The sequence below is a fragment of the Bufo bufo genome, chromosome 8 (assembly GCF_905171765.1).
Source record: "Bufo bufo chromosome 8, aBufBuf1.1, whole genome shotgun sequence".
NCBI lineage: Eukaryota > Metazoa > Chordata > Amphibia > Anura > Bufonidae > Bufo > Bufo bufo.
The window spans coordinates 78005716-78030032 of NC_053396.1; the positions used below are offsets into that span (position 1 = coordinate 78005716).

The 24317-nt window shown below is 44.3% G+C and overlaps 1 protein-coding gene across 2 annotated transcripts in view; it reads right to left on the reverse strand.

The window, feature by feature from the left end:
* The window catches only part of OPHN1 (oligophrenin 1), a 245681-nt gene that overhangs the window by 110972 nt on the left and 110392 nt on the right, over positions 1-24317 (reverse strand). For both annotated transcript variants that reach the window (XM_040442671.1, XM_040442670.1), the window contains exons 3-6: positions 16452-16547; positions 15438-15499; positions 11364-11435; positions 13-114 (exon numbers count right to left, since the gene is read on the reverse strand). In XM_040442671.1, coding sequence (XP_040298605.1) covers positions 13-114; positions 11364-11435; positions 15438-15499; positions 16452-16547 — 332 coding nt within the window. The remainder of the gene's footprint in view (positions 1-12; positions 115-11363; positions 11436-15437; positions 15500-16451; positions 16548-24317) is intronic.

Consider the following 24317-nt stretch of genomic DNA (forward strand, 5'->3'; position numbering starts at 1 on the left):
ACTCCTGTTTACCTCTTGTAGCTGAGCTTCCTTCTTCTTGGAAGACAGATGCAGATGTTTATCCAGCAAGGAGTAAAATTTCTCGCTGTCTCTGTCAAATTTCTTTTTTCGGTCCTAAAATGTTGGTAAATATATTGATGGTTAATAATCTACAAGTGTAAAGTATGGACAGCCTCTTATAATGGTAACACAAATAGGACCCTCCAATATTTTCATAGAAGAACTAGATGGTGTGTGAATCAGGTTGTTTCTGTGAGATGCACATGGATGTGAAGACAGCATAATTCTCCCTAATGGGGTATCAATCAAACAATACCTCTCTGTGGGAAGCATGAGCTATTATCCATGTTCACAGTTAAACTCTGTGACATAATTTTCTCTGAGTCATGCTTGGAAAAAGAATATAATATGCATGAGACTCAAAGATCTGATGAAACTGGACAATGTTACTCAGAAGTAAGGAATTTATTCATGTCTTGTTACCAACATGTCACATTTAAAAAGTAAAAAGGGACCGAATACGTACAGAAATTACTAAACTGTAAGATACAAAAGCATACGTAAAGAACCACACCAGCAAAAAAAATGGTTGCCTATATACTGCTGCATTATTAAAAAATGATCTTGTGCTTCTTCTGTGTGCCTCGTGTATGCCTGTTTTAATTGGTGTGCCATTCATAGGTTGTCTGCCATCTTGATATGATCTCCCCCCAGATATGGTTCCCTTAATGCAACCTAGATTTCCCATCATGCCTTTGCAGAGACAGAAAAGGGAGGAGTTTCAATAAACTACGAGCAGTTGTAGATCAGGGGCAGAATGTCTGTCACCAAACTCACAATACATAGTCTCAGTGCTTTCCAATGTTATACAGCTTCAATCTGTCTCATCTGCCTTTTGCTTGTGGTAGGTTTTTCCCTATCAGGCAATACATACATCTCATAGGATACATTGGAGATTCTGCACACATCACTCACAGACTGGGAAGTTATATAAATCTACACCCAATTATCTCTGCACTCATCATCTGTTAGAGAAAAGGCAGAAATTGTATGTTTAGCAGCACTGTATACATGGAGGAACATACAGACTAGGCTCCAATCACACATCCGCAATTCCATTCCGCATTTTGCGGAACGTAATTGCGGACCCATACATTTCTATGGGGCCACACGACGTGCGGCCCCGATCTGGAAATGCGGACCCGCAATTCCGATCCTGAAAAAAATAGAACATGTCCTATTCTTGTCCGCAATAGCGGACAAGAATAGGCATATTCTCTTAGTGCTGGCAATGTGCGGTCCGCAAAATGCGTAACGCACATTGCCACTGTACGTGTTTTGCGAATCCGCAAAACACACACGGATGTGTGAATGGACCCTTAGGAGGGTGAAGCTTGCTGGGAATAAGTCTGAGAGCTGGCACAAGGGATTTAATAGGCGATTATGTAGTTCACAGGAACTCAGCTACACAGGAGAGCAAGGTCTAGACTGGTGGTCAGCCTGGGGTCACATGTCACATTCCCAAAATAAAAGGGGTCAAATTGTATGGAATGAAACAAATTACACTATTGGAATATAGCAGATGTATGCAAAAAAAGTGGAGTCCTTCACTTAAGAAACACAGAAAATGAACACACACCAAAAAAAAAAAAAAAAAAAGCATTCTAGCACTAAATTGCTTCATCTCGTCTGTTCCCTTCGCCCTATTTTGTCCAATTTTACAATTAAAACTGAGAAATATATAAAGAAATTGCCTTTATATGTCCCAGACACTCAATCATGGCCCCATCTCGTCTGCACAATCCTGTGCCTGGCTATAAAACAGCTGCCTCCACCCTCTGTCCTTGTCTGCAGTATGACAAAAAGACTGAGGCCCTGCCACTTTGCCAAGACCCGCCCACTCAGCTGCAACAGGTGAAGATAGAATGGATCTGCAAGAGATTGAAAGGGTTTTCAGAGACTGAAATACTGATGACCTATCCTGCTACTGCGAGATACTGATCAGTTACTGATGACCTATCCTGAGGACAGGTCATCAGTATTTAAAGGGGTTGAGTCACTTCAGCAAGCAGCATTTATCATGTAGAGCAGCGGTACCCAACCGCCGGGCCGCGGCCCAGGACCGGGCCGTGGAAGATTGTTAGCCGGGCCGCGGCGATCAGGGCAGTCTTTAACTCTGTACTAATGAAGCGCTTCCATTATGGAAGCGCTTCATTAGTACAGAAGGACCAGGGAGCGGTGAAGGATCTGTACTCACCGCTTCCTGGTCCTCGGCTCGGCTATCGGCTGTGCAGGGCTGCGCACAGCATGAGGTCGCTCTGTGACCTCACGCTGTGCGCCGCTATACACAGCCAGCCGACAGCAGAATGAAGAGGATCGCGATGGTGACCAGGAGCAGGAGAGGTAAGTGTTTTTTTATTTTATTTTATTTGCACTGATGGCTGACCTGGGGGACATGGGGCTGACATGAGGAGCTAATGGGGGGGCTTATGGCTGACATGTGGGGCTAATGGGGGCTTATGGCTGACATGAGGGGCTAATGGGGGGCTTATGGCTGACATGAAGGGCTAATGGGGGCTTATGGCTGACATGAAGGGCTAATGGGGGGGGCTTATGGCTGACATGAAGGGCTAATGGGGGCTTATGGCTGACATGAGGAGCTAATGGGGGCTTATGGCTGACATGAGGAGCTAATGGGGGCTTATGGCTGACATGAGGAGCTAATGGGGGCTTATGGCTGACATGAGGGGCTAATGGCTGACATGAAGGGCTAATGGGGGCTTATGGCTGACATGAAGGGCTAATGGGGGCTTATGGCTGACATGAGGGGCTAATGGGGGGGCTTATGGCTGACATGAAGGGCTAATGGGGGGGCTTATGGCTGACATGAAGGGCTAATGGGGGCTTATGGCTGACATGAGGGGCTAATGGGGGCTTATGGCTGACATGAGGGGCTAATGGGGGCTTATGGCTGACATGAGGGGCTAATGGGGGGGCTTATAGCTGACATGAAGGGCTAGTGGGGGGCTTATGGCTGACATGAAGGGCTAATGGGGGCTTATGGCTGACATGAGGGGCTAATGGGGGCTTATGGCTGACATGAGGAGCTAATGGGTGGCTTATGGCTGACATGAAGGGCTAATGGGGGGCTTATGGCTGACATGAGGGGCTAATGGGGGCTTATGGCTGACATGAGGGGCTAATGGGGGGCTTATGGCTGACATGAAGGGCTAATGGGTGGCTTATGGCTGACATGAAGGGCTAATGGGTGGCTTATGGCTGACATGAGGGGCTAATGGGGGGCTTATGGCTGACATGAAGGGCTAATGGGTGGCTTATGGCTGACATGAAGGGCTAATGGGGGGCTTATGGCTGACATGAAGGGCTAATGGGGGCTTATGGCTGACATGAGGGGCTAATGGGGGGCTTATGGCTGACATGAGGGGCTAATGGGGGGCTTATGGCTGACATGAAGGGCTAATGGGGGCTTATGGCTGACATGAGGGGCTAATGGGGGGCTTATGGCTGACATGAAGGGCTAATGGGGGGCTTATGGCTGACATGAAGGGCTAATGGGGGCTTATGGCTGACATGAGGGGCTAATGGGGGGCTTATGGCTGACATGAGGGGCTAATGGGGGGCTTATAGCTGACATGAAGGGCTAATGGGGGCTTATGGCTGACATGAGGGGCTAATGGGGGGCTTATGGCTGACATGAAGGGCTAATGGGGGGCTTATGGCTGACATGAAGGGCTAATGGGGGGCTTATGGCTGACATGAAGGGCTAATGGGGGCTTATGGCTGACATGAGGGGCTAATGGGGGCTTATGGCTGACATGAGGGGCTAATGGGGGGCTTATGGCTGACATGAAGGGCTAATGGGGGGCTTATGGCTGACATGAAGGGCTAATGGGGGCTTATGGCTGACATGAGGGGCTAATGGGGGCTTATGGCTGACATGAGGGGCTAATGGGGGGCTTATGGCTGACATGGGGGGCTTATGGCTGACATGAGGGGCTAATGGGGGGCTTATGGCTGACATTGGGGGGGGGTTTATGGCTGACATTGGGGGGGGTGTATGGCTGACATTGGGGGCTGATAGATGGCTAAAGGTTTGGTGGTTGATCTGAGCCATTGGGGGTCTAATCTGAGGTCTGATTAACATTGGGGGTCTGATTGCTGGTCTGACCTGAGGTGTAATGAAAAAAAAATTTTTCTTATTGTTCTCCTCTAAAACCTAGGTGCATCTTATAGGGCGAAAAATACGGTACAGTGCAGCAGAGACCAGTGCAGCAGAGACCAGTGCAGCAGAGACCATAGTCAGTTTATATAGTCATTATATAGTGTTATATATTTTAATATGCACCTTTTGTGTTTTGTTATGCGCGTGAATCAGTCGGTCCCGCCCACCCCCTAAGCCCCGCCCCAGAACTGCGCCCCCTCCCCCCCCCAACCGGTCCCTGGGAAAATTGTCTTGCATGAAACCGGTCCTTGGTGCAAAAAAGGTTGGGGACCACTGATGTAGAGAAAGTTAATACAATCCACCATGGGAGCGCACATAGGCTGGTGCTTTTTTCTATAGTGTGCAAGCACGGCCGCTGCTGACGGATTGCAGGGTGGTCATAACCATGGAAACGAGCAGTGTATAATGTGATGGAAAAATGAATCCAGCCAGCACTATGAATAACAACAATACCTTAGTAAGTGCCTTGTATTAACATTTATTATGTAGAGAAAGTTATTAGCTGAAGTGACACAACCCCTTTAATGCCCATATTCTCGGCAGAATGAATTAATAAATACTTCCCTATACTAATGCTCATTAATGTCTTTAAAAAGTCAGCCACGCATGTGTTTTCATAGGGGAGAGGGGAATAAGCTGCTGCCAGAAAGCTCTGGGGGCTGCCATGGTCATGCAGCTGCAGTGCGACTTGAACTGTGTGGCCATGCAAGTTGCGGAGGTATTCAACTCATTACACAGCCAATAACAATGAACAGTGCAAAAACAACCAGTTGGCAATAAGTTCCCTCAATAACATTGCAGCTAAATGGCCTCCCCCTTAAAGGGAATCTGTCAGCTCCAAAATACCACACAAACTAGAGTAGGCAGTGTATAGTGTAAGTGATGCAGAGTCTGGTTATATCATTTTTATTTTCATACTCACTTGCATTCCGATGCTGTGCTCCAAAGAACCCGCGGTAAAATGCAATGAGAGGACTCCTGAGCTTACGCACATAATTAGAAAAACGCCAAGAGGAGTCCTCTGAATGCATTTTACTGCTGGGTCTTTAGAGCACAGTGTCAGAATGCAAGTGAGTATGAAGATAAAAATCATAAATGCTGCAGCCAGGCTCATCTATCCATCCAACTGCTAAACGGATGCTACTAGTCTGTGCCAGTCACTTCACTGGTTGCCCATCCACCACAGAATACAGTTCAAACTTCTCACTCTCACCCACAAAGCTCTCCATAATGCCGCACCTCCATATATCTCCTCCCTCATCTCCATCTACCACCCTACTCGTGCTCTCCATTCTGTTAGAGACCTAAGATTAATAACCTCCATAAGTCGTACCTCTCACTCCCGTCTTCAAGACTTTTCTCGAGCTGCACCTACTCTCTGGAATACTCTTCCCCGGAATACTAGGTCAATCCACAACTTCTCCACCTTCAAATGTGCCTTAAAAACACATCTTTTCAGGCAGGCTTATCCAGCTACCTAAAATGACTATTCCCCGACTAAACCTCCCCCCACCAACTCATGTGGCCGAAACTCGATCCTCTAGTAGTCCCAAAGCAGATCGGCCAGCACCACTCCTGTCAGTTCAATAATGGCTCAAATCCTACTTATCACAATCAACTACCTTATGTGTCACCTTATGAGTCACCCCCAATTCCTCATAGATTGTAAGCTCTTGCGAGCAGGGCCCTGACTCCTAGTGTTTCAGATACATATTAGCCAGTTAGTTTTGTTTCGTACATGAACTCTATGAATTTGTAAAGCACTGCGGAATATGGTGGCGCTATATAAATAAATTTTATTATTATAATATAACCTGCATCAGCTTGCCTTATATTATACACCGTTTACTCCAGCTTTGGAGCTGACAGATTCCCTTTAATGTGTCACAAATATGTGTTCAGGAAAGCGTTCATTCATTTCAAAGGATTAAGACAACATCCAAAAATAAAGCTGCCCCAACATTCAGCTGATCATTGATTTTCTAGCTCCTGTTGATCAACCTTCCTAATCAATTGAGGAATTACATGCAGATCATACGATCAAGCAAGACCACCACAAAGGCTCCACCATGGTCTTGTATACACTACATGAGTATGAGAGTGTCTGCCAGCTATAGTCACCTAGATGGATGACTACAATAATCTTCCACGTCTATTCTGGCTTTGAGTTGCGAGTAGAAGAGGTTGTAACCTATCTGGTGAGCAGCTGCAGGGATGACAGAAGTCACAATGCAATAGTCACTGTACAGGCCAATATGAATCGTGAACAGGGGTGCCGTTAGGTTTCATCTTTCCACCTACCTTGCCCATAAAAAATGCATGGTTGAATTATAAATATTTTCTTACTCAAATGAACTACTTACTTAAATTGCCCAAATCAGCTTTCAGGTTTCTAGAACAGTGTAAGGATGTATGTATAGTAAAAAAAAATATAAAAAATTACATCATTATTTTAACTATTTGATATAATATTTTAGTAGTGGAGTGTTGCTGTCCACTAGTAGTTCCACCTCCTCCTTCTCTAAGGGGTTTCCCCACATTCTCCAGAATGCATGTGAATGAACAAGATGTCGCCTGTACAGGGTACATTAGACAGGGCTGCTAAGCTGTGAGGTCATTTAGTAACCCCTGTAGACCACCAATTTCTTAAAACACAGAAGGTTCACTAGGAATAACATTGTAATTAAACTGCTTGGAATAAGACTCATAAGAATATAATCCCATAAAATATTAAACCAAATTACATTGTGTTCCCTGAAGCCAGTATTTAAAGTGCAAGATGATCTTTAAATGACAGCAGACTGTCCCTGGATTGCATACTTGGGAATTAATGGGTTATAAAGCAGGAGGAGGAGGTGGAAGCAGAACTGTACATATTCCAACATAGTGTTGGCTGATGCATATTCCCAATTCAGTCATCCTGGCAGCTTCCAGATGGCCTGAGAGGATTCATCCCAGAACATGTGGTTCCCTCCCCCATCCCTCTAGACTGTAGCTCTAGGCCTGTTAGGAAGACAACTCTCCACACTTTCAGAAACAAGCAAATCAAGTTCTGGCTTTAGGGCAGACTTCCCAGAGGTCACTTTTCAATTAAGTGTTTTAGAAGTGGCATTATTCAGACAAGATTATAATCTGATCATTAAAGTTTCAACAGTCTATTACTCATTATCATAACTTCGTGAGCTGAGGTCTGTGGATCCTACCGTAACAGACTAAACTTGACCTCTGATGGGCTATTAAAGGCCCGGTGCAGTCACTGTACTCTTACACCGGGCCCCACCGCTCACAGCTTACAATCAAGCTCCGGTAACAGGCAGAGCGGGCGGCAGCGTAACGTCACTTACTCACGTGCGTGACGTGAGTGACGTTACGCCGCCGCCCGCTGTGCTTGTTACCGGAGCTTGATTGTAAGGTAGTAAACAGGATAGTGCTGCTTTAAAGTTAAAGTTACTCGAGGATTACTGCTTAGATATGATTAGTGCAATTGTCTGTATTATGTATGTATAGCTCTTCTCATATGTACAGCGCTATAGAATGAATGGTCCACAGATCCCCCCCATAGCATAGTCATCCACAGATCCCCCTCCCCATAACAGTGCCATCCACAGATCCCCCCATAACAGTGCCATCCACTTATTGTTAGGAGTAGGCACCCCTCCCTTTACATTCTTGTAGTGGGTGATCACCTCGTCTGTGTCCCCTTCCCAGTTCAGGAGATTGTACCCAAAAAATATAAAATCAGTAAGATTTAACCACTTCACAAGGTCCAGAGACCCCTACCATAAAGCTAGAGTGCGGGTCATACACAAATCTTTCAGACTAGAACCCTTAGAGGGGTCAGGAAAAGGCTAGAGTCCTCTCCAGCCGAGGTCACACATAAAACCCTTATCAGGTCCTTTTTAACCACTGAAGAAGGGGTCTGTCTTGTAAATCCCCGAAACGCGTTTGGTATCCCCCCATCAACAGGAGAGGGTCTGCAAGTCTGGAGACAACCTTATTGCCAGAGAATCGCCAGAGAATCGCCGATATACTTGAACGCTACTTTACGTGAGACGGACTTCACCACGTGTAGCAAACAACCCTACAGGCGCCAAATTCAAATCTGAGCATCACCCCTTGAGACCGGAGACATTAGCAACAAGCCGAGTCGAGGGGCCAACATCCAGTATTAAGCATCCTCGGGTAAGACCTTGCATAACTTAGTAAAAGCGATCGCTTCCTACCAATACAGCGGGACGCCGCTGTGCGCACAATCAGCTGACCTACTATATAACTTTACCTGCATTGCTGTATGCGCCTGGAACTTTAATCTTTCTCCAACACCTGCTATTAGGACTGGTACCGGAGTGAACCTCAGTGTATGGAGGAGCAATATTGAATTATTTATACGCTCCACGAAAATCCACATACCCATTGGGATCCTATTTATATATATTGTCATCCATTGTCATCGTATATTTAATTCTATTTTAATCATATTTTATCTATTTATTTACATCATTCATTGACTATATTTATCATCTTCTGAAACTTTCTGCTCTTTTACTGTCATTATATTGTGTTGGTTTTATTGATATTATTACTTGTATCATTATTAGTGTGTTTCAATAAAGATCCCTATACTCAAGAGTGTGCCCCACTTCCATTCTTTATACCTTTTTAACATACGTTTGTAGAGTAGCAAACAATCATTTCTTTGGGGATCACTAGCTTGATGAACTGACTGATATTTCTGCTTCTCCAGGCAACCGTCAAATAACATATTAAGTTCTGTTTTATCCCTTTTATTTTCCAAATTCTTTCACATTATATGCATATATGTGTATATTTTATGTGGTATTTTTATAACCCCATTGACTGCACGCACGGTCCTTTTTTTTTATATAGAAACTTCACTTTAATAAGAGCCTTCTTGTGCTCTAACAATTCCATGACCTTAGAAGTAGCGTTACCTATATTGATGTATTAACCTGGGAATGCTAGCCAGCATAGTAATTTGTAGAGTGTACTTGGGCGTTATTTAATGGAAGATGTCTTGTCATCCTCATATGACGAGTGGTGGCAGCTAAAAGGATGACGGAGAGCTGACAGAGGGAGGTCCAGCGTTACCCTGCAGGCTCCTGAATCTAAGTTAGTGATCTTGACAGAGACATACGCCAAAAGACTTTCAGCGGTACTTTGAGTACAGTATTGTATTGACTGAGGGGAATGAATACAAATACATCCCACACTTTTCAGATTTTTGTTTCTTACAAATGTATCATTTTTATATCATCTTTTCACTTCGCTCATACTTGCTACTTTTTGTTGGTCTATCACATAAAATACCAATAAAATTAATTTAACTTTGTGGGAGTAACATGAAAAAAATGTGGAAAAGTTCAAGGGGTATCAATAGTTTTTCAAGACACTGTATAATGCTTCAGTAAGGCATGGGAGCTACTCTACTATATATCACTTGCTCACTGGCTCAATGTGAGGACTGGGCACAATGCCATCTGGCATACAGGCACTGAACAAAATACTTACTTAACAGCATAACTGTTGTCAGTGAGCAGGGAATTAGGACAACCCTTGTCTATATGGCCTATTAGAACATATGGACGTCACAGCCAGAGCAGGGGACCACTGCGAAGAGCAGCTCAGCCCTGGGGGAAATTTATCATTTCCCTTACGCCTCTTTAGTGTAAAAAAAAGTCACACATCCACCGGCAGGCCCATCTCATTATAATTTTCTATGCCTATTTTAGGCGTACAAAATGGCCTAAATCTACGCCAGCAAGAGAGCTGGCGTAGATCTAGACTGGCGGCAGACCTGCTGAAGTTATGTAGAGGCATCGGCCTCTCCATAACTTTGGCTGATCCGCTGTCAGTGCAGGGATTATAAATGACCCCCTTTACGTGTACATCCGGCCTGCTTCTAAATGTGCCTTAATTGTATGCACTCTTTGTCTCGCATACTTTTGCTCGTTGTGCTCCAGAATTTTACTTTGCTCAGTTTTGGAACAGAAATGAGCTATTTCACAAGTATTATTGTCAGTCATATTAGTTTTCATGGGGCTATTTATTCTCCAACAATCACATCATACCACCCTGTCAGTCAAACTCCCTCTAACTATATAACTATACTGTTAGTATAATCCCTTTGCATTCTGTGATGAACGATTACATCACAGACCTCGGGTAGTTAACGTTCTGTATTGTAACAGTATGCCACCTTGACGATACAAACTCAGGAGCTGGGCCCCACCATCACTTGCAGTGCCAGCAGTATTGTACAGCTGGCACCCAGCTCTCACTAGCAGGATATCCCCATCAGATGCCATGGTCAATAGTGACCACGCCATCTGAGAGGTTAGACAGAGGAAGGTTATGAACATTTTACAATACATACGAGATATCCCAAAATGATGGCATTGAAAATTACAGCTCATTCTGCATTTTAAAAAATTCTTCCAATAGGCTATGTAGATAAAAAAAAGTTTAAAAATGGATAGAAAAAAAGTCTAAAAATTGCTGGAGCCATAAAGGGGTTGTCCAAGGATTTGATGGCCTATCCTCAGAGGCAACAAGGCTGAGGGCGCCAATTTGATATTGATGGCATATCCTGACAACAGGCTATCAATATACCACAATTCGGCTTCTTCTCTAAGGGGTTAAGGTTTGCTGACACTGTTTATTTAACAGGTTACATGTCAATTTAACATTTACTACATCAGCAGTACTTTGGTTACCAGACAACTAAGGCCTCGTGCACACAACCGCAAAACGGACAATAGGACATGTGGGGCGGACGTATGACCGCATGGATGCAGACAGCACATAGAGGACATCTGTGTGCTGTCTGCATATTTTTGCTGCCTCACAGAAATGAATGGATTGCACACAGGCCAAAAATACCATTGTGTGCACAAGGCCTAAATTACACTTGTAGCCTTGGACACATGTAATTGATAAGACAAAGTCTGAATTGTTGTGCACAACCTGGAGGCACGTATCCTGAACTGTTTTTGCTGCTATACAAGATGTGCCCTAGATTAAAGGAAACCATTTATATTCTGTGTACACAGACTTTTGCAGTAGGAGTTCTGTGCAGCCCACGGGCAGGATGTGGAAGTACCTTAGTGAGCCCAATTTGATCCTTGCGGAAAACCTCCAGGGGTTTGATCAGGAGTTCATCTGCATTCTGAAGCTGTGGTGGAAACACAAGAGAAATTGTCATTGCAGGAAAAAATAACACTGATAAAGAAGGTAAAAAGTCATCAGTAGGATTTCCTATAAAAATTCCTTCTGCCTGTAATACAGTCCTGATCAAAAGACCACTTGAAAAATGGCAAAAAATCATATTTAGCATGGCTGGATCTTAACAAGGTTCCAAGTAGAGCTTCAACATGCAACAAGAAGAAATGGGAGTGAGACAAAACATTTTTTGAGCATTCAATTTAATAAAAAGAACAAATAAACTGAAACAGGCTGTTTTTCAGCTGATCAAAAGTTTAGGACCACACCTCCAAAAAAAATAATAAACCCCCCCAAAACAGAAATCCAACTTCCAAACATGAACTCAGTAATGAGTAGCTCCGCCGTTCTTGTTTATCACTTCCAAAATTTGTTTCGGCATGCTTGATGCAAGCGTTTCCATGAGGTGAGTGGGAACATTTCTCCAAGTGGTAAAGACGGACGCACGAAGGCCATCTACTGTCTGGAACTGTTGTCTATTTTTGTAAACTTCCCTTGCCATCCATCCCCAAAGGTTCTCAATTGGATTTAGATCAAGGGGAACACGCAGGGCCAAAAGAGTGATGTTATTCTCCTGGAAGAAGTCCCTTGTCCTGCGGGCATTGTGTACTGTAGCGTTGTCCTGTTGAAAAACCCAATCGTTACCACACAGACGAGGCCCCTCAGTCATGAGTAATGCTCTCTGCAACATCTGGACATAGCCAGCGGCCGTTTGACGACCCTGCACTTCCTGAAGATCCATTGTTCCACTGAAGGAAAAAGCACCCCAGACCATTATGGCGCCCCCTCCACTGTGGCGCGTAGAAAACATTTCAGGTGGGATCTGCTGTCATGCCAGTAACGTTGGAAATCATCAGGACCATCAAGGTTACATTTTTTTTCATCAGAGAATAAAACTTTCTTCCACCTTTGAATGTCCCATGTTTGGTGCTCTCTTGCAAAGTTCAAACTAGCAGTTCTGTGGCGTTCAAGGAGACGAGGTCTTTGAAGACGTTTTTTGTTTTTGAAGCCCTTCAGTCTCAGATGCAGTCTGATGGTTATGGGGCTGCAGTCAGCACCAGTAAGGGCCTTAATTTGGGTCGAGGATCATCCAGTGTCTTGACGGACAGCCAATTGGATCCTCTGGCTCAGTGCTTTCGAAAAAAATTTGGGTCTTCCACTTGACTTTTTTGTTCCATAACCCTCAGGATCATTTAAGAAATTCGAAATGACTGTCTTACTGTGTCCCACCTCAGCAGCGATGGCGCGCTGTGAGAGACCCTGCTTATGCAGTTCAACAACCCGACCACGTTCAAAAAGGGAGAGTTTTTTTGCCTTTGCCATCACAACGTGTGACTACCTGACAGAAAATGACAATGAATCCACATCTTTGCACAGATTTGGCCTTTTAAAGGCATGTGGTCCTAAAATTTGGATCAGCTGAAAAACAGCCTGTTTCAGTTTAATCGTTATTTTCAATTAATGCTCAAAAAATGTTTTGTCTCACTCTCATTTCTTCTTGTTGCATGTTGAAGCTCTACTTGGAACCTTGTTAAGATCCAACAATGTAAAATATGATTTTTTTGCCATTTTTCAAGTGGTCTTAAACTTTTGATCAGGACTGTATATAGCACAGCATGCATCCCCAGCATATGTCAGCACCGATGTTTAAAGGGGCTTTCCGAGACTTGAATACCTATCCTCTGGGTAGGTCATCAGAATCTGATCGTATAGGAGTGAATGGGTCTGACCGCGATACCAAGCACAGCACATCTAATGTACCATTCTGTGCTTGGTAAGCTGCAAAAAAGGCAGTTGCGCTCACAGGAGTGCCGATGCCTTCTCAAACAGCTGATGGTGGGGGTCCTGAGTGTCGGGCCCCCACCAAACATACTGATGATCTATACAGAGGATAGCTTATCAGTATTAAAAGGGTTATCCAATCCTAAAAAAGCTCCCCCATGCTGAATATACATACCCGGGTCCCCGCTCCCTGCACTGCTCCCGGTCCCTGTGTCCAGAAAAAACATCCGGTGTCGGAAGGGGGGTCAACCAATGGCAGACTGTGATGGGGACGAGCCTCCCTAGCGTCACTCGCAATGCTAGGGAGGCTCGTCCCCGCCTGCCATTGGCTGCTCCCTCCCGACACTGGTTGTTTTCATCCATGCACGGGATGAAGCAGCATCGGTGGTGCAGGGACCCAGCTAAGTATATTCAGCGTGGGGGGCCCTGCATATGGGGGGGGGGGGGGGGCTTCTTTTAGGATAACCCCTTTAAAGTCATGAAAAATCCTTTCAAGCAGAGATGCTATATTTCAGATTCATATCTACTCTAAATTATATGTCATAAAGGACTTGCCTCTATCAGTAAAAAAGAATCTTAGTTATAAATCATAAAGGACAGAAGATGGCATGAAAGGTCAGGTTAAAAATTATCACAACTCCCATACACCATGATGAGCCATTGTCATTGACGGCAGCAGACCTAAAGAACTGTGACTCAGCAGCATGCAAACCTGACAGTCTAGTTACCATTCCAAAAGTCACGTCGTATTCTGCTGATCACCTTTACTATCCATCTGCATCAACACGCTCTAACACAGCTCTGCCAGCCTAATATATTAACTGTATTAAAGGGAGTCTGTCACCACAATTTGCCCTTATAGACCACTTATGTAAGTGCCTAGGCCGCTCTGCCTTCTTCTCACATAACCCCTCCCCAGCCTGTTGCTTGGCCCGCCCTGTAAGCCTCTTACGTCATCCAGTGTACTGGCCGATATCCCGCCCGCGCATGCGCACTGCATGGAATGATGCTGCTGCCTACAATGGTCATCACAGTGCGCATGCACCGGCGGGATATCGGCCAGTACACTGGATGACGTAAGAGGCTTACAGGGCGGGCCAAGCAACAGGCTGGGGAGGGGTTATGTGAGTAGAAGGAAGAGCGGCCTGGGCACTTACAGCCTGAACGCCGCTTGGGACTTGCGAGCCCTCATTTACATATGAATAAACTCTGTTTTTGCCTCTGGTGAACATCCAAACAAAAAGACTGATCTATAGTTATGCTACAGTGCTATGTAAGTGGTCTATAAGGGCAAATTGTGGTGACAGACTCCCTTTAAGGGCAGTGCAGCACAGTAAAAGTCTGCTATGCCTGAAGATCAAATTCGAATTCACGCTGGGGTCTAAGGTTCGAACAAGAACTATATCTGCATAGAATTTGTGTGGACTTCCCCCTGGTACAACAGTTTTCTCTCACACTCCAAAGACATACCTATGGGGAGAGCGAGTGGTGACAATGTAATTACTTGGCACTATATAAGGCTACCTGCACACATTGCACATTACGCACAGTTTTTCCGTGTGGATTTCTCATGCGAAAATAATGCAGCATAATACAGTAGCAGAAGTACTGGTATGCGAGTGAGATCTGCCACAAAATTGCATCAAATCCACAACAAAAGCCACAATTAATTGGATCCACGATTTGTGGACCACAAAATGGATATGGTCATATGCATGGGGCCTTATACAGATTTTGAGAAAAGAAGGCTCAATTTTTGGGAAAATATGATCATCATTCTTTCATTGCCAATATTATTTCCATTAGTTGAGGGTCTTGTGAACTGTAAAATGAGTGGGAGGACATTTAATATTATAACATAGAATGACTGCACACACTGTACATGACTGCCATAAAGAAAGCATTCGCATTGTGTTCCTAAGTACTGCTATTCAGTTAGAAAAGGCCTATTATAAAGCCCGGACTGAGGCTGGTTTGTCTCATATACGCACCATTATATCCCTTACAAAGACATTAAACATGCCCACACTATGATCCTAGCATTCTGTACAGAATCTAGGCAATTCCTGCTGGCTTTTATCTTTAAAAAGAGCAACAGTATTCAGATTTTTTGTCAATGTAGAAATATGGTGAATATACCAGGGAATATACACACATTTGCAGCAAGTCTTACCATCATCATCTTCTCATCCTCCACTTCCTGCAACAAGTCAGCAAACTCTTTAAAGGACTCAGCTGAGACAGTAAAAGAGAATATGTGAATGGAGCGCTCTCATGATCTACCTAATCTCTAAAGCTGTGAACAATTCTCTCATATACAGTCCTTCAGAATATATCCTCTGGTGGTCTCCGTAGGACTATCAGCAAATACATGTTATTCTTTGCATAATGAAAAGATATATCATTTTCCAATACACTTTCTGTATTTTCTTTCACAGATACTGGCCGTGTGCATGCCACATAACTGTGTGGACTCATTGACTTCAATGAGTCCGTGGTCCACATGTTGCGGCAAGGTATCGGACGTGTGATATCTTTTGTTGCAGAAGGGCTTCCCGCAATCAGCATTCCACAACTTTCCCTGTAGATTATATTAGTACAGCACATTCACTTCTCGGTTATACAGTATGATAATGACACAGACCACTGTTCACATGAAACAGACTGTCATGGGTGAAGATACCTTGATACGTCTGTGAAATAAGCACAGTATCGAAGATACTAACAAGACACTTACTAGGGAGGACCCCATTACAGAATGAGCACCCAAGAAGGGCCTCTCGTTGGGAGTGAGCAGCCCAGCACTGAGCGTGACTCATTCTTTGGCTCAGGTACAGAGGAACCAGCAATGAAACATCTGTTGTTAACCCCAAATCTTTACTGATGTCCACACTGGTAGATATAAAGGCTGTTCATCTCCCTGTTGGACCATCAGAACCATTTGCAATTAAATTTAACCATACAATCTGATGGAAACATCTTCAGATGCACAGATATCTGTACATCCTGAAGACATAAGGGAACAACAGTCAAAGTAATGTCCGTTGTGCTTGACCTTCCAATGAATTCTAGGTCTTAAGAGACAGGGTACTGATGCTCAGTTTTCTATTTTACTTACATTGCAAGAATTTAAAAGGGAAATATGGCTGCCAATAAAAGGACACCACCACCCACTCTTTTTTCTTACCAATATTTAATTCATCATCTGTCATGGTGTCACCGATGAAATCAAACTGGAAGCTTTGCAAAGTTTGAGCAAATTTTTGGATCGCACTGGAGTAAGCTGAAAAATATAAGAAGACATGACAGTGTATTAGGACTGGTAACATTTATCAGACACTGTGGTTATAGAAACGGCAGAAAATAGTCATTAACTGGCACTGCCTGATCTGCCAAGTTATTAAACGTCAATTTACCCATCAATTATATCGGATTCCAGGTAGAGCTGTGAAAGTAAAACAATGAATGGCCAGCGCTGCTGATGGTACCTAGGTAGTCAATTATTCTTTTATTTGCATTGATTCCAGTGGTCACCATCCCTGGCTGAAGCTGACTGGGCACTATACTGCGCATTAAAGCGCAAAGCCATTAGGGCATCACAAGTAACCCATCGGGGTACACATAGATGCAGGGGTGTATGGAGGACACAAGCATAGTGAGGTCCCTGATGATTTGCATTGAGAGCAGGCTGTTTACACTGTGGTGTTGGCACAGTCATAGCAGCAAGCTCTCTTCCTATGGAAAGTGTGACAGGTGGCACAAAACTGCCCGCAGCAGAACAACAAATATTTGATGGCTTTATGGCAGAAAGCCCAAGTAAAAATAAGTGAATACTGTATGCTTCTAGAAAACTGAAAGGTGCAAAATGTATGATGCAATTGTGTGATTTCATTTAGGCCTCATGCACACGTTGTTTTTCTCGGCCTCCGTTCCGTTTTTTTTGCGGATAGGATGGGGACCCATTCATTTAAATGGGTCAGCAAAAAAATGCTGATAGTTCATCCGTTTGTGTTCCGCATCCGTTGTCAGTGTTTCCTTTCAGCAAAAAAAAATAGTGCATGTCCTACTTTTTTCACATTTGTGGACAAGGATAGGCATTTATTACAGGGGATCTACGGAAAAAAACGGATCCTCCCAAAAAAAGGGATGCCGCATCCGTTTTTTTTGGCGGACGCAAAAAACAACTGTCGTGTGAATGAGGCCTAAAGGTGTATTCTGAGCATAGCCATCTACAGTTTAACTAAACATCAGCACAAACAGAAGAGGGAAAGAACAGAGAGTTGCCATGTGCAGGCCTTGGGTTATACCGCAATATCACAGGCCTCTCACTCAGTTGCTTACATACTGTATCTCCCACAGCCTAAGAGAACTTTCTTTCATGCAAGGCCTACAAGTCCTTTTCTTCCTTCGGAGATACGCTGAGATAGAGTGGGATACACAGTAGGACCCCTACTTGGGGTCCCAATGATAGCATCTGCATATGGATATGGTGTAAATGTTCATTCACCCAGGATACAAGGGTTATGAGGTATATGGCAGCCCTTTGTCTTCTACCAGTTGAAGACACACTTTCAACCACTTCCATCTCATGGCCAAACTAAGTCTGCTCAGTACTTCTCCTGTGACATAGTGGTCTACCAAAAAGGCTCATTATGATGGAAGACATGAAGGATGCAATGTCGTTCTGTAGGTTCACCCACCGCACATCACACGTCTACATAAAGTGGTTTAGGATTTAGTGATACTATAGTATATCTGGAAGTTCAGGGTGGTGGGTTTTACTATGCAGATAACCGTTATCTATGATGTCTAGGAAGAAATATAATTATTATATTATAATCATATAATTCTATATTATTATATAATATTTTTAATTTAACTTAATGTCTTCTGTGCTGATAGGGTTTTTTCTGGGTACTAGGAAACACCACTTAATTAGCCTGTGGTTTGAGGGATCAACTCAACCATTTCATGTTTATGCAGAGGCTCCAACTAAATGCTGTAAAAAGCCTAAGCCCTGTCCTGTGTCTAAAGATGTCTTACTGTTATTATTGCATAATTTTATTTCCCATCTCCATTATTAACCTTCTATTTAATCATGAATTGCACAATATGAATGGAATATATGTATTTTATATATATATATATATATATATATATATATATATATATATATATCTCTTCTATATAATTTTATATATATATATTTTTATTTTTTTATTTTTTATTTTTCACTATATAAGTATATTATCATGCCCCATTGTTTGTTCATTATTAATTGTTCATCTATATTATATAGTTCTATCCGCCATCGATATCTCTAATATCTGTATGTATATGCCCCTTACTCTTATTCGGGCAGTAGATGTAAACCATCGCTGGATTTTCCTGGACCGCACGACGTCACGGACCGAAAACCCTGGCTCTTGTCTCTGTTGGAGTGCATCTTGTGCGCTCCACGAAGCGGAAGTCAGGGGCACTTCCGGTCCGATACGTCCCAGCCTGGGCTAAGGGCTTACCCCCATCTACACTCACCGGAAGCCCTGGCTCTCATCTCCAGTGGAGCGCATCCTTTGCGCTCCACGGAGCGGAAGTCAAGAGCACTTCCAGTCCGATATTCCACAGCTTGAGATTAAGCCCTGGAGAAAGAAAGAATTGCTTGAAGTAAATGAGTTATGAACTGGCCGACTCTATCATATATTCTATGGGTTATTCTATTGCCTGTTTTGTCATTACTATTTAAGATGTTTTTACTTATAACTACCATGTGGAACGCCTATGCGTTCCAAAATACCGGAAGTGCGGCCATACCACTTCCGGTCGTTCGAAAAAAGCGCCCTTTTCAGGGCCACCAAGGTATAAATTCTTGTGTTTTATTGATATTCTGCTATGTAATGCTCCTGAAGAAGGGGAATTGTTATCCCCGAATCGCGTTGAGCCACATATTTGCATTAAAGGTGATTGATCAGAAGCACTGGAATCTTGCTGCCTTCCATCACTACGACTCTACATGCGATCCTGGCCGGGGGGGGGTTTAGTCACAGGTGTTATGTGCTTATCCTGATGACTACCCCCCAGTGAAGTGAGTGCTACTTGTGTGAAATTGTCCTGAGGGGCAATTCACCATTTATTTCACTAACTATACTATTTATATTAGTGTAAGTAAGTGCCACTTGTGTGGAATTGTCCTGAGGGGCATTTTATCATTAATTATACCATTTATCTTCACATTATTTATATGGTTTTATCCATACTTCTCCTTTATAGCTGTGTTCGTTCACGGTTTTAATCTATAGTACTTATTATCTGCATATCATGTTATTGTTACACATTACATTTAGTGTCATCTAGTCGTCATCTTTCTGGGTGATATTTCCTATTTCCCACTCCTCTACGACTGTGTTTCATAACGGGGATTGGCGCCTCCTTTTCCCTCCTTTCCTTGTTTCACCCCTGGGGTCTATATTGCAAGTGACTGACTCTGTTCAACACTGTAGATAAATCACCCTATACACGTATTCACTATCTTGTGAAGTGTTTGTAGTCACAAAACACTTTGTTGAGCTGCCTTCCCCTCCCCTCTCCATCTCTCTCTTTTTGCACGATCTGAACCACCCCTGTCGGCGCCCACATTTGTTCATTCCTTTGGGATACGCTGTGATCCCTAAGTGTCTGAATTAACTTCCGCTTTTTTTCTGTTCTATTTTTTACTGTTACAAGGGCCTGGAATGAAATATCTTACAATTCTTGTTGTGCTTCTTTAAGCAGAGAAAGGGTTAGCAAAGCCTTGACATGCACAGGGCGCTTAGGGTGAGCGGGTGTATAGTCCTCATACTGTGTTGCAGAGGAAATCAATATGAGAACCGTGCCTCCCCTACATGGGGTGGACGCCTCAGTTATGTCCTCAGCACGGCAATGAAAGGCTTCATTGAGCGGCGGGCCCTGGACACAGAGAGATGAATTGGAGCATTCATAGACATTTTACATATCTAAATAAAGAAAGGCTTCCTAGACAGTGCAAGAAGGCACAAAAGACCAGCTTCCACCCATGGAGGCCTGTACACCATCCAGCATCTAAATGCAGCACATGTTACCACTTAGAATAGGTAGTGGCTTGAGAACGTTCATTTAGCTGATATCTCTTTCTTACCATTGTGAAGCTTTTTTTTTAGGAAACTGTAACATAGTAACATAGGGGTCATATATTAAGGGTACTTTCACACTTGGGATTCCGGCAGGCAGTTCCATCACCAGAACTGTCTGCCGGATCCAGAAATCCATAAGCAAACGGATAGCATTTGTTTCCGAATCCGGCTGACAAATGCATTAAAACACCATATCCGTCTCTCCGGTGTCATCCGAAAAAATGGATCCAATATTATTATTTTTTTCACATTTTAAAAAGGTCTGTGCATGCGCCGATCGGGAAACCAGATCTGGTTTTCCGGAACACTTTGTATCGGATCCGGCATTAATACATTTCAAAGGAAGTTAATGCCGGATCCGGGCATTCCGGCAAGTGTCCCGGAACTTTGGCCAGAGAAAATACCGCAGCATGCTGCGGTATTTTCTCTGGCCAAATACCGTAAGAGTGACTGAACTGAAGACATGCTGATGCATACTGAACGGAATGCTTTCCATTCAGAATGCAGCATTTTTTCCTGGTATTGAGCCTGTGGCGGAACTCAATACCGGAAAATTTTAACGCAAGTGTGAAAGTACCCTAAGACAGATGATTATGATTAACAGTGGCCTGTTGGACCCTGTTGGCCTGGATGTATTTCTGGAGTGTAATAATATTACAGGTTATAGTTACTAGAGAGGGGTCGTTGATCCAGGGAGTTATTCTGATTGCCTGATTGGAGTTGGGAAGGTATTTTTTTCCCTAAAATCAGGAAAATTTGCTTCTACCCTAAAGGATTTTTGTTTGCAGCTTAACAGGCTGAACTGGATGGGTAGATGTCTTTTTCAGTCTTACAAACTATGTTACATAGTCCTCCTCAGACACTACTACTTCCAGTTCCCCAGTTCCCCTGGCATTAGTATACATACAATTAAGGCCGAATGCACACGGCCGTGTTCCGCGGCCGAGAGCGGTCCGTGGCATGCCGGGCTGGATTTCTGTTCAGTCCAGGAGCGCACGGAGTCATTGGTTGCTATGACGCCGTGCGCTTCATGTCGCCACTGCACTACAGTAATACAGTATACAAGTGTATTACTGTAGTGCAGCGGCGGCATGAAGCGCACGGCGTCATAGCAACCAATGACGCCGTGCGCTCCTGGACTCTACACAGGAATCCAGCCCGGCGTGCCACAGACCGCTCTCGGCCGCGGAACACGGCCGTGTGCATTTGGCCTAAGAGGTTTTTGTATATTTTTTACCCTATGCCTTTCCTTCTGAACTGTTCTAGTCCTTCCTTCCATTCCTTCCCCAGTTCTATTACCTTGCCCCAGGTCTCTATCGGCACTATCTTCCCCTCCTATAATGAAAGGATGCGTTGGGAAGGCACATACTTGCTCTCCTGAGTCTCTTCTTCTAGTTTCTAGATATCACTGGAGCTGTAGAGGGAATCTGCAAGCATTTTGTACAATGGTTCCCTCTGCAACGTGGGAAACCTGCTAGGAATTCCGTATAAGGGCCCATGCACACGAGCATGTGTGCGCCGTGCTGTGGACTGCAAATAGCGGTCCGCAATGCAGAGGTACTGGCCGTGTGCAAACCATTTGCAGACCCATTCACTTGAATCAGTCTGCGATCTGCAAGATACTTTTCGCACTGCAAAAAAAATAGAATATGTGCTACGGATTTCGGCACGGACCGAAATCCCATGGAAGCGCTTTGTAGTGCTTCCAATCCATGCCTCCACATCTTGAGGACCCATTCAAGTCAACGGGTGATACAGGGTGGACACAGCTGGTGCCCGTATATTGTGGACTCGGTGTTTGCAGTGCACAAACATATTTTTTTTCTGTGTCTGTTCCATTTTTTTTATTTTAATTTTTTGCAGCAATGGGGTCGCAAGAAAAACGGAAATGATTGTGTACATTCCGTGTCCGTATGTCGCATGGCTGTTCTGCAAAAATATACTGAATTACGTTACGTGCTTCCGTTCCACAAAATGAGGGATGCACATGGCCGGTATCAGTGTTTTGCAGGTCTGCAATTAGAAGACTGCAAAACGATTGTGTGCATGAGCCCTAAATCAGTTTGTTTCTCCATGGACTGATTTGCAGGGCGACAGCAAGCGATAGGAAGTTTATAAGTTCCTGTGCTCGGGGCCTGTACAGAGCCATACCACCTCTGTTCACCACCATATGATACCTCAGCATAGCTCTGCACTACAAAGACTCTCTGTTCTCTAGGAACAATGTTTCTATACCTCCGTGAAGGGACAACCAACCAAGCAGCAGTTGGATTCATACAGAAGTACGGCAGAAGTACACTGCTCAAAAAAATAAAGGGAACACAAAAATAACACATCCTAGATCTGAATTAATTAAATATTCTTCTGAAATACTTTGTTCTTTACATAGTTGAATGTGCTGACAACAAAATCACACAAAAAAAAAAATGGAAATCAAATTTTTTAACCCATGGAGGTCTGGATTTGGAGTCACCCTCAAAATTAAAGTGGAAAAACACACTACAGGCTGATCCAACTTTGATGTAATGTCCTTAAAACAAGTCAAAATGAGGCTCAGTAGTGTGTGTGGCCTCCACGTGCCTGTATGACCTCCCTACAACGCATGTGCATGCTCCTGATGAGGTGGCGGACGGTCTCCTGAGGGATCTCCTCCCAGACCTGGACTAAAGCATCTGCCAACTCCTGGACAGTCTGTGGTGCAACGTGACGTTGGTGGATAGAGCGAGACATGATGTCCCAGATGTGCTTAATTGGATTCAGGTCTGGGGAACGGGCGGACCAGTCCATAGCATCAATGCCTTCGTCTTGCAGGAACTGCTGACACACTCCAGCCACATGAGGTCTAGCATTGTCTTGCATTAGGAGGAACCCAGGGCCAACCGCACCAGCATATGGTCTCACAAGGGGTCTGAGGTTCTCATCTCGGTACCTAATGGCAGTCAGGCTACCTCTGGTGAGCACATGGAGGGCTGTGCGGCCCTCCAAAGAAATGCCACCCCACACCATTACTGACCCAATGCCAAACCGGTCATGCTGGAGGATGTTGCAGGCAGCAGAACGTTCTCCACGGCGTCTCCAGACTCTGTCACATCTGTCACGTGCTCAGTGTGAACCTGCTTTCATCTGTGAAGAGCACAGGGCGCCAGTGGCGAATTTGTCAATCTTGGTGTTCTCTGGCAAATGCCAAACGTCCTGCAAGGTGTTGGGCTGTAAGCACAACCCCCACCTGTGGATGTCGGGCCCTCATATCACCCTCATGGAGTCTGTTTCTGACCGTTTGAGCAGACACATGCACATTTGTGGCCTGCAGGAGGTCATTTTGCAGGGCTCTGGCAGTGCTCCTCCTGTTCCTCCTTGCACAAAGGCGGAGGTAGCGGTCCTGCTGCTGGGATGTTGCCCTCCTACGGCCTCCTCCACGTCTCCTGATGTACTGGCCTGTCTCCTGGTAGCGCCTCCATGCTCTGGACACTACGCTGACAGACACAGCAAACCTTCTTGCCACAGGTCGCATTGATGTGCCATCCTGGATAAGTTGCACTACCTGAGCCACTTGTGTGGGTTGTAGACTCCGTCTCATGCTACCACTAGAGTGAAAGCACCGCCAGCATTCAAAAGTGACCAAAACATCAGCCAGGAAGCATAGGAACTGAGAAGTGGTCTGTGGTTACCACCTGCAGAACCACTCCTTTATTGGGGGTGTCTTGCTAATTGCCTATAATTTCCACCTGTTGTCTATTCCATTTGCACAACAGCATGTGAAATTGATTGTCACTCAGAGTTGCTTTCTAAGTGGACAGTTTGATTTCACAGAAGTGTGATTGACTTGGAGTTACATTGTGTTGTTTAAGTGTTCCGTTTATTTTTTTGAGCAGTGTACTAATATACAGTCATGTGCATGGACCATTACT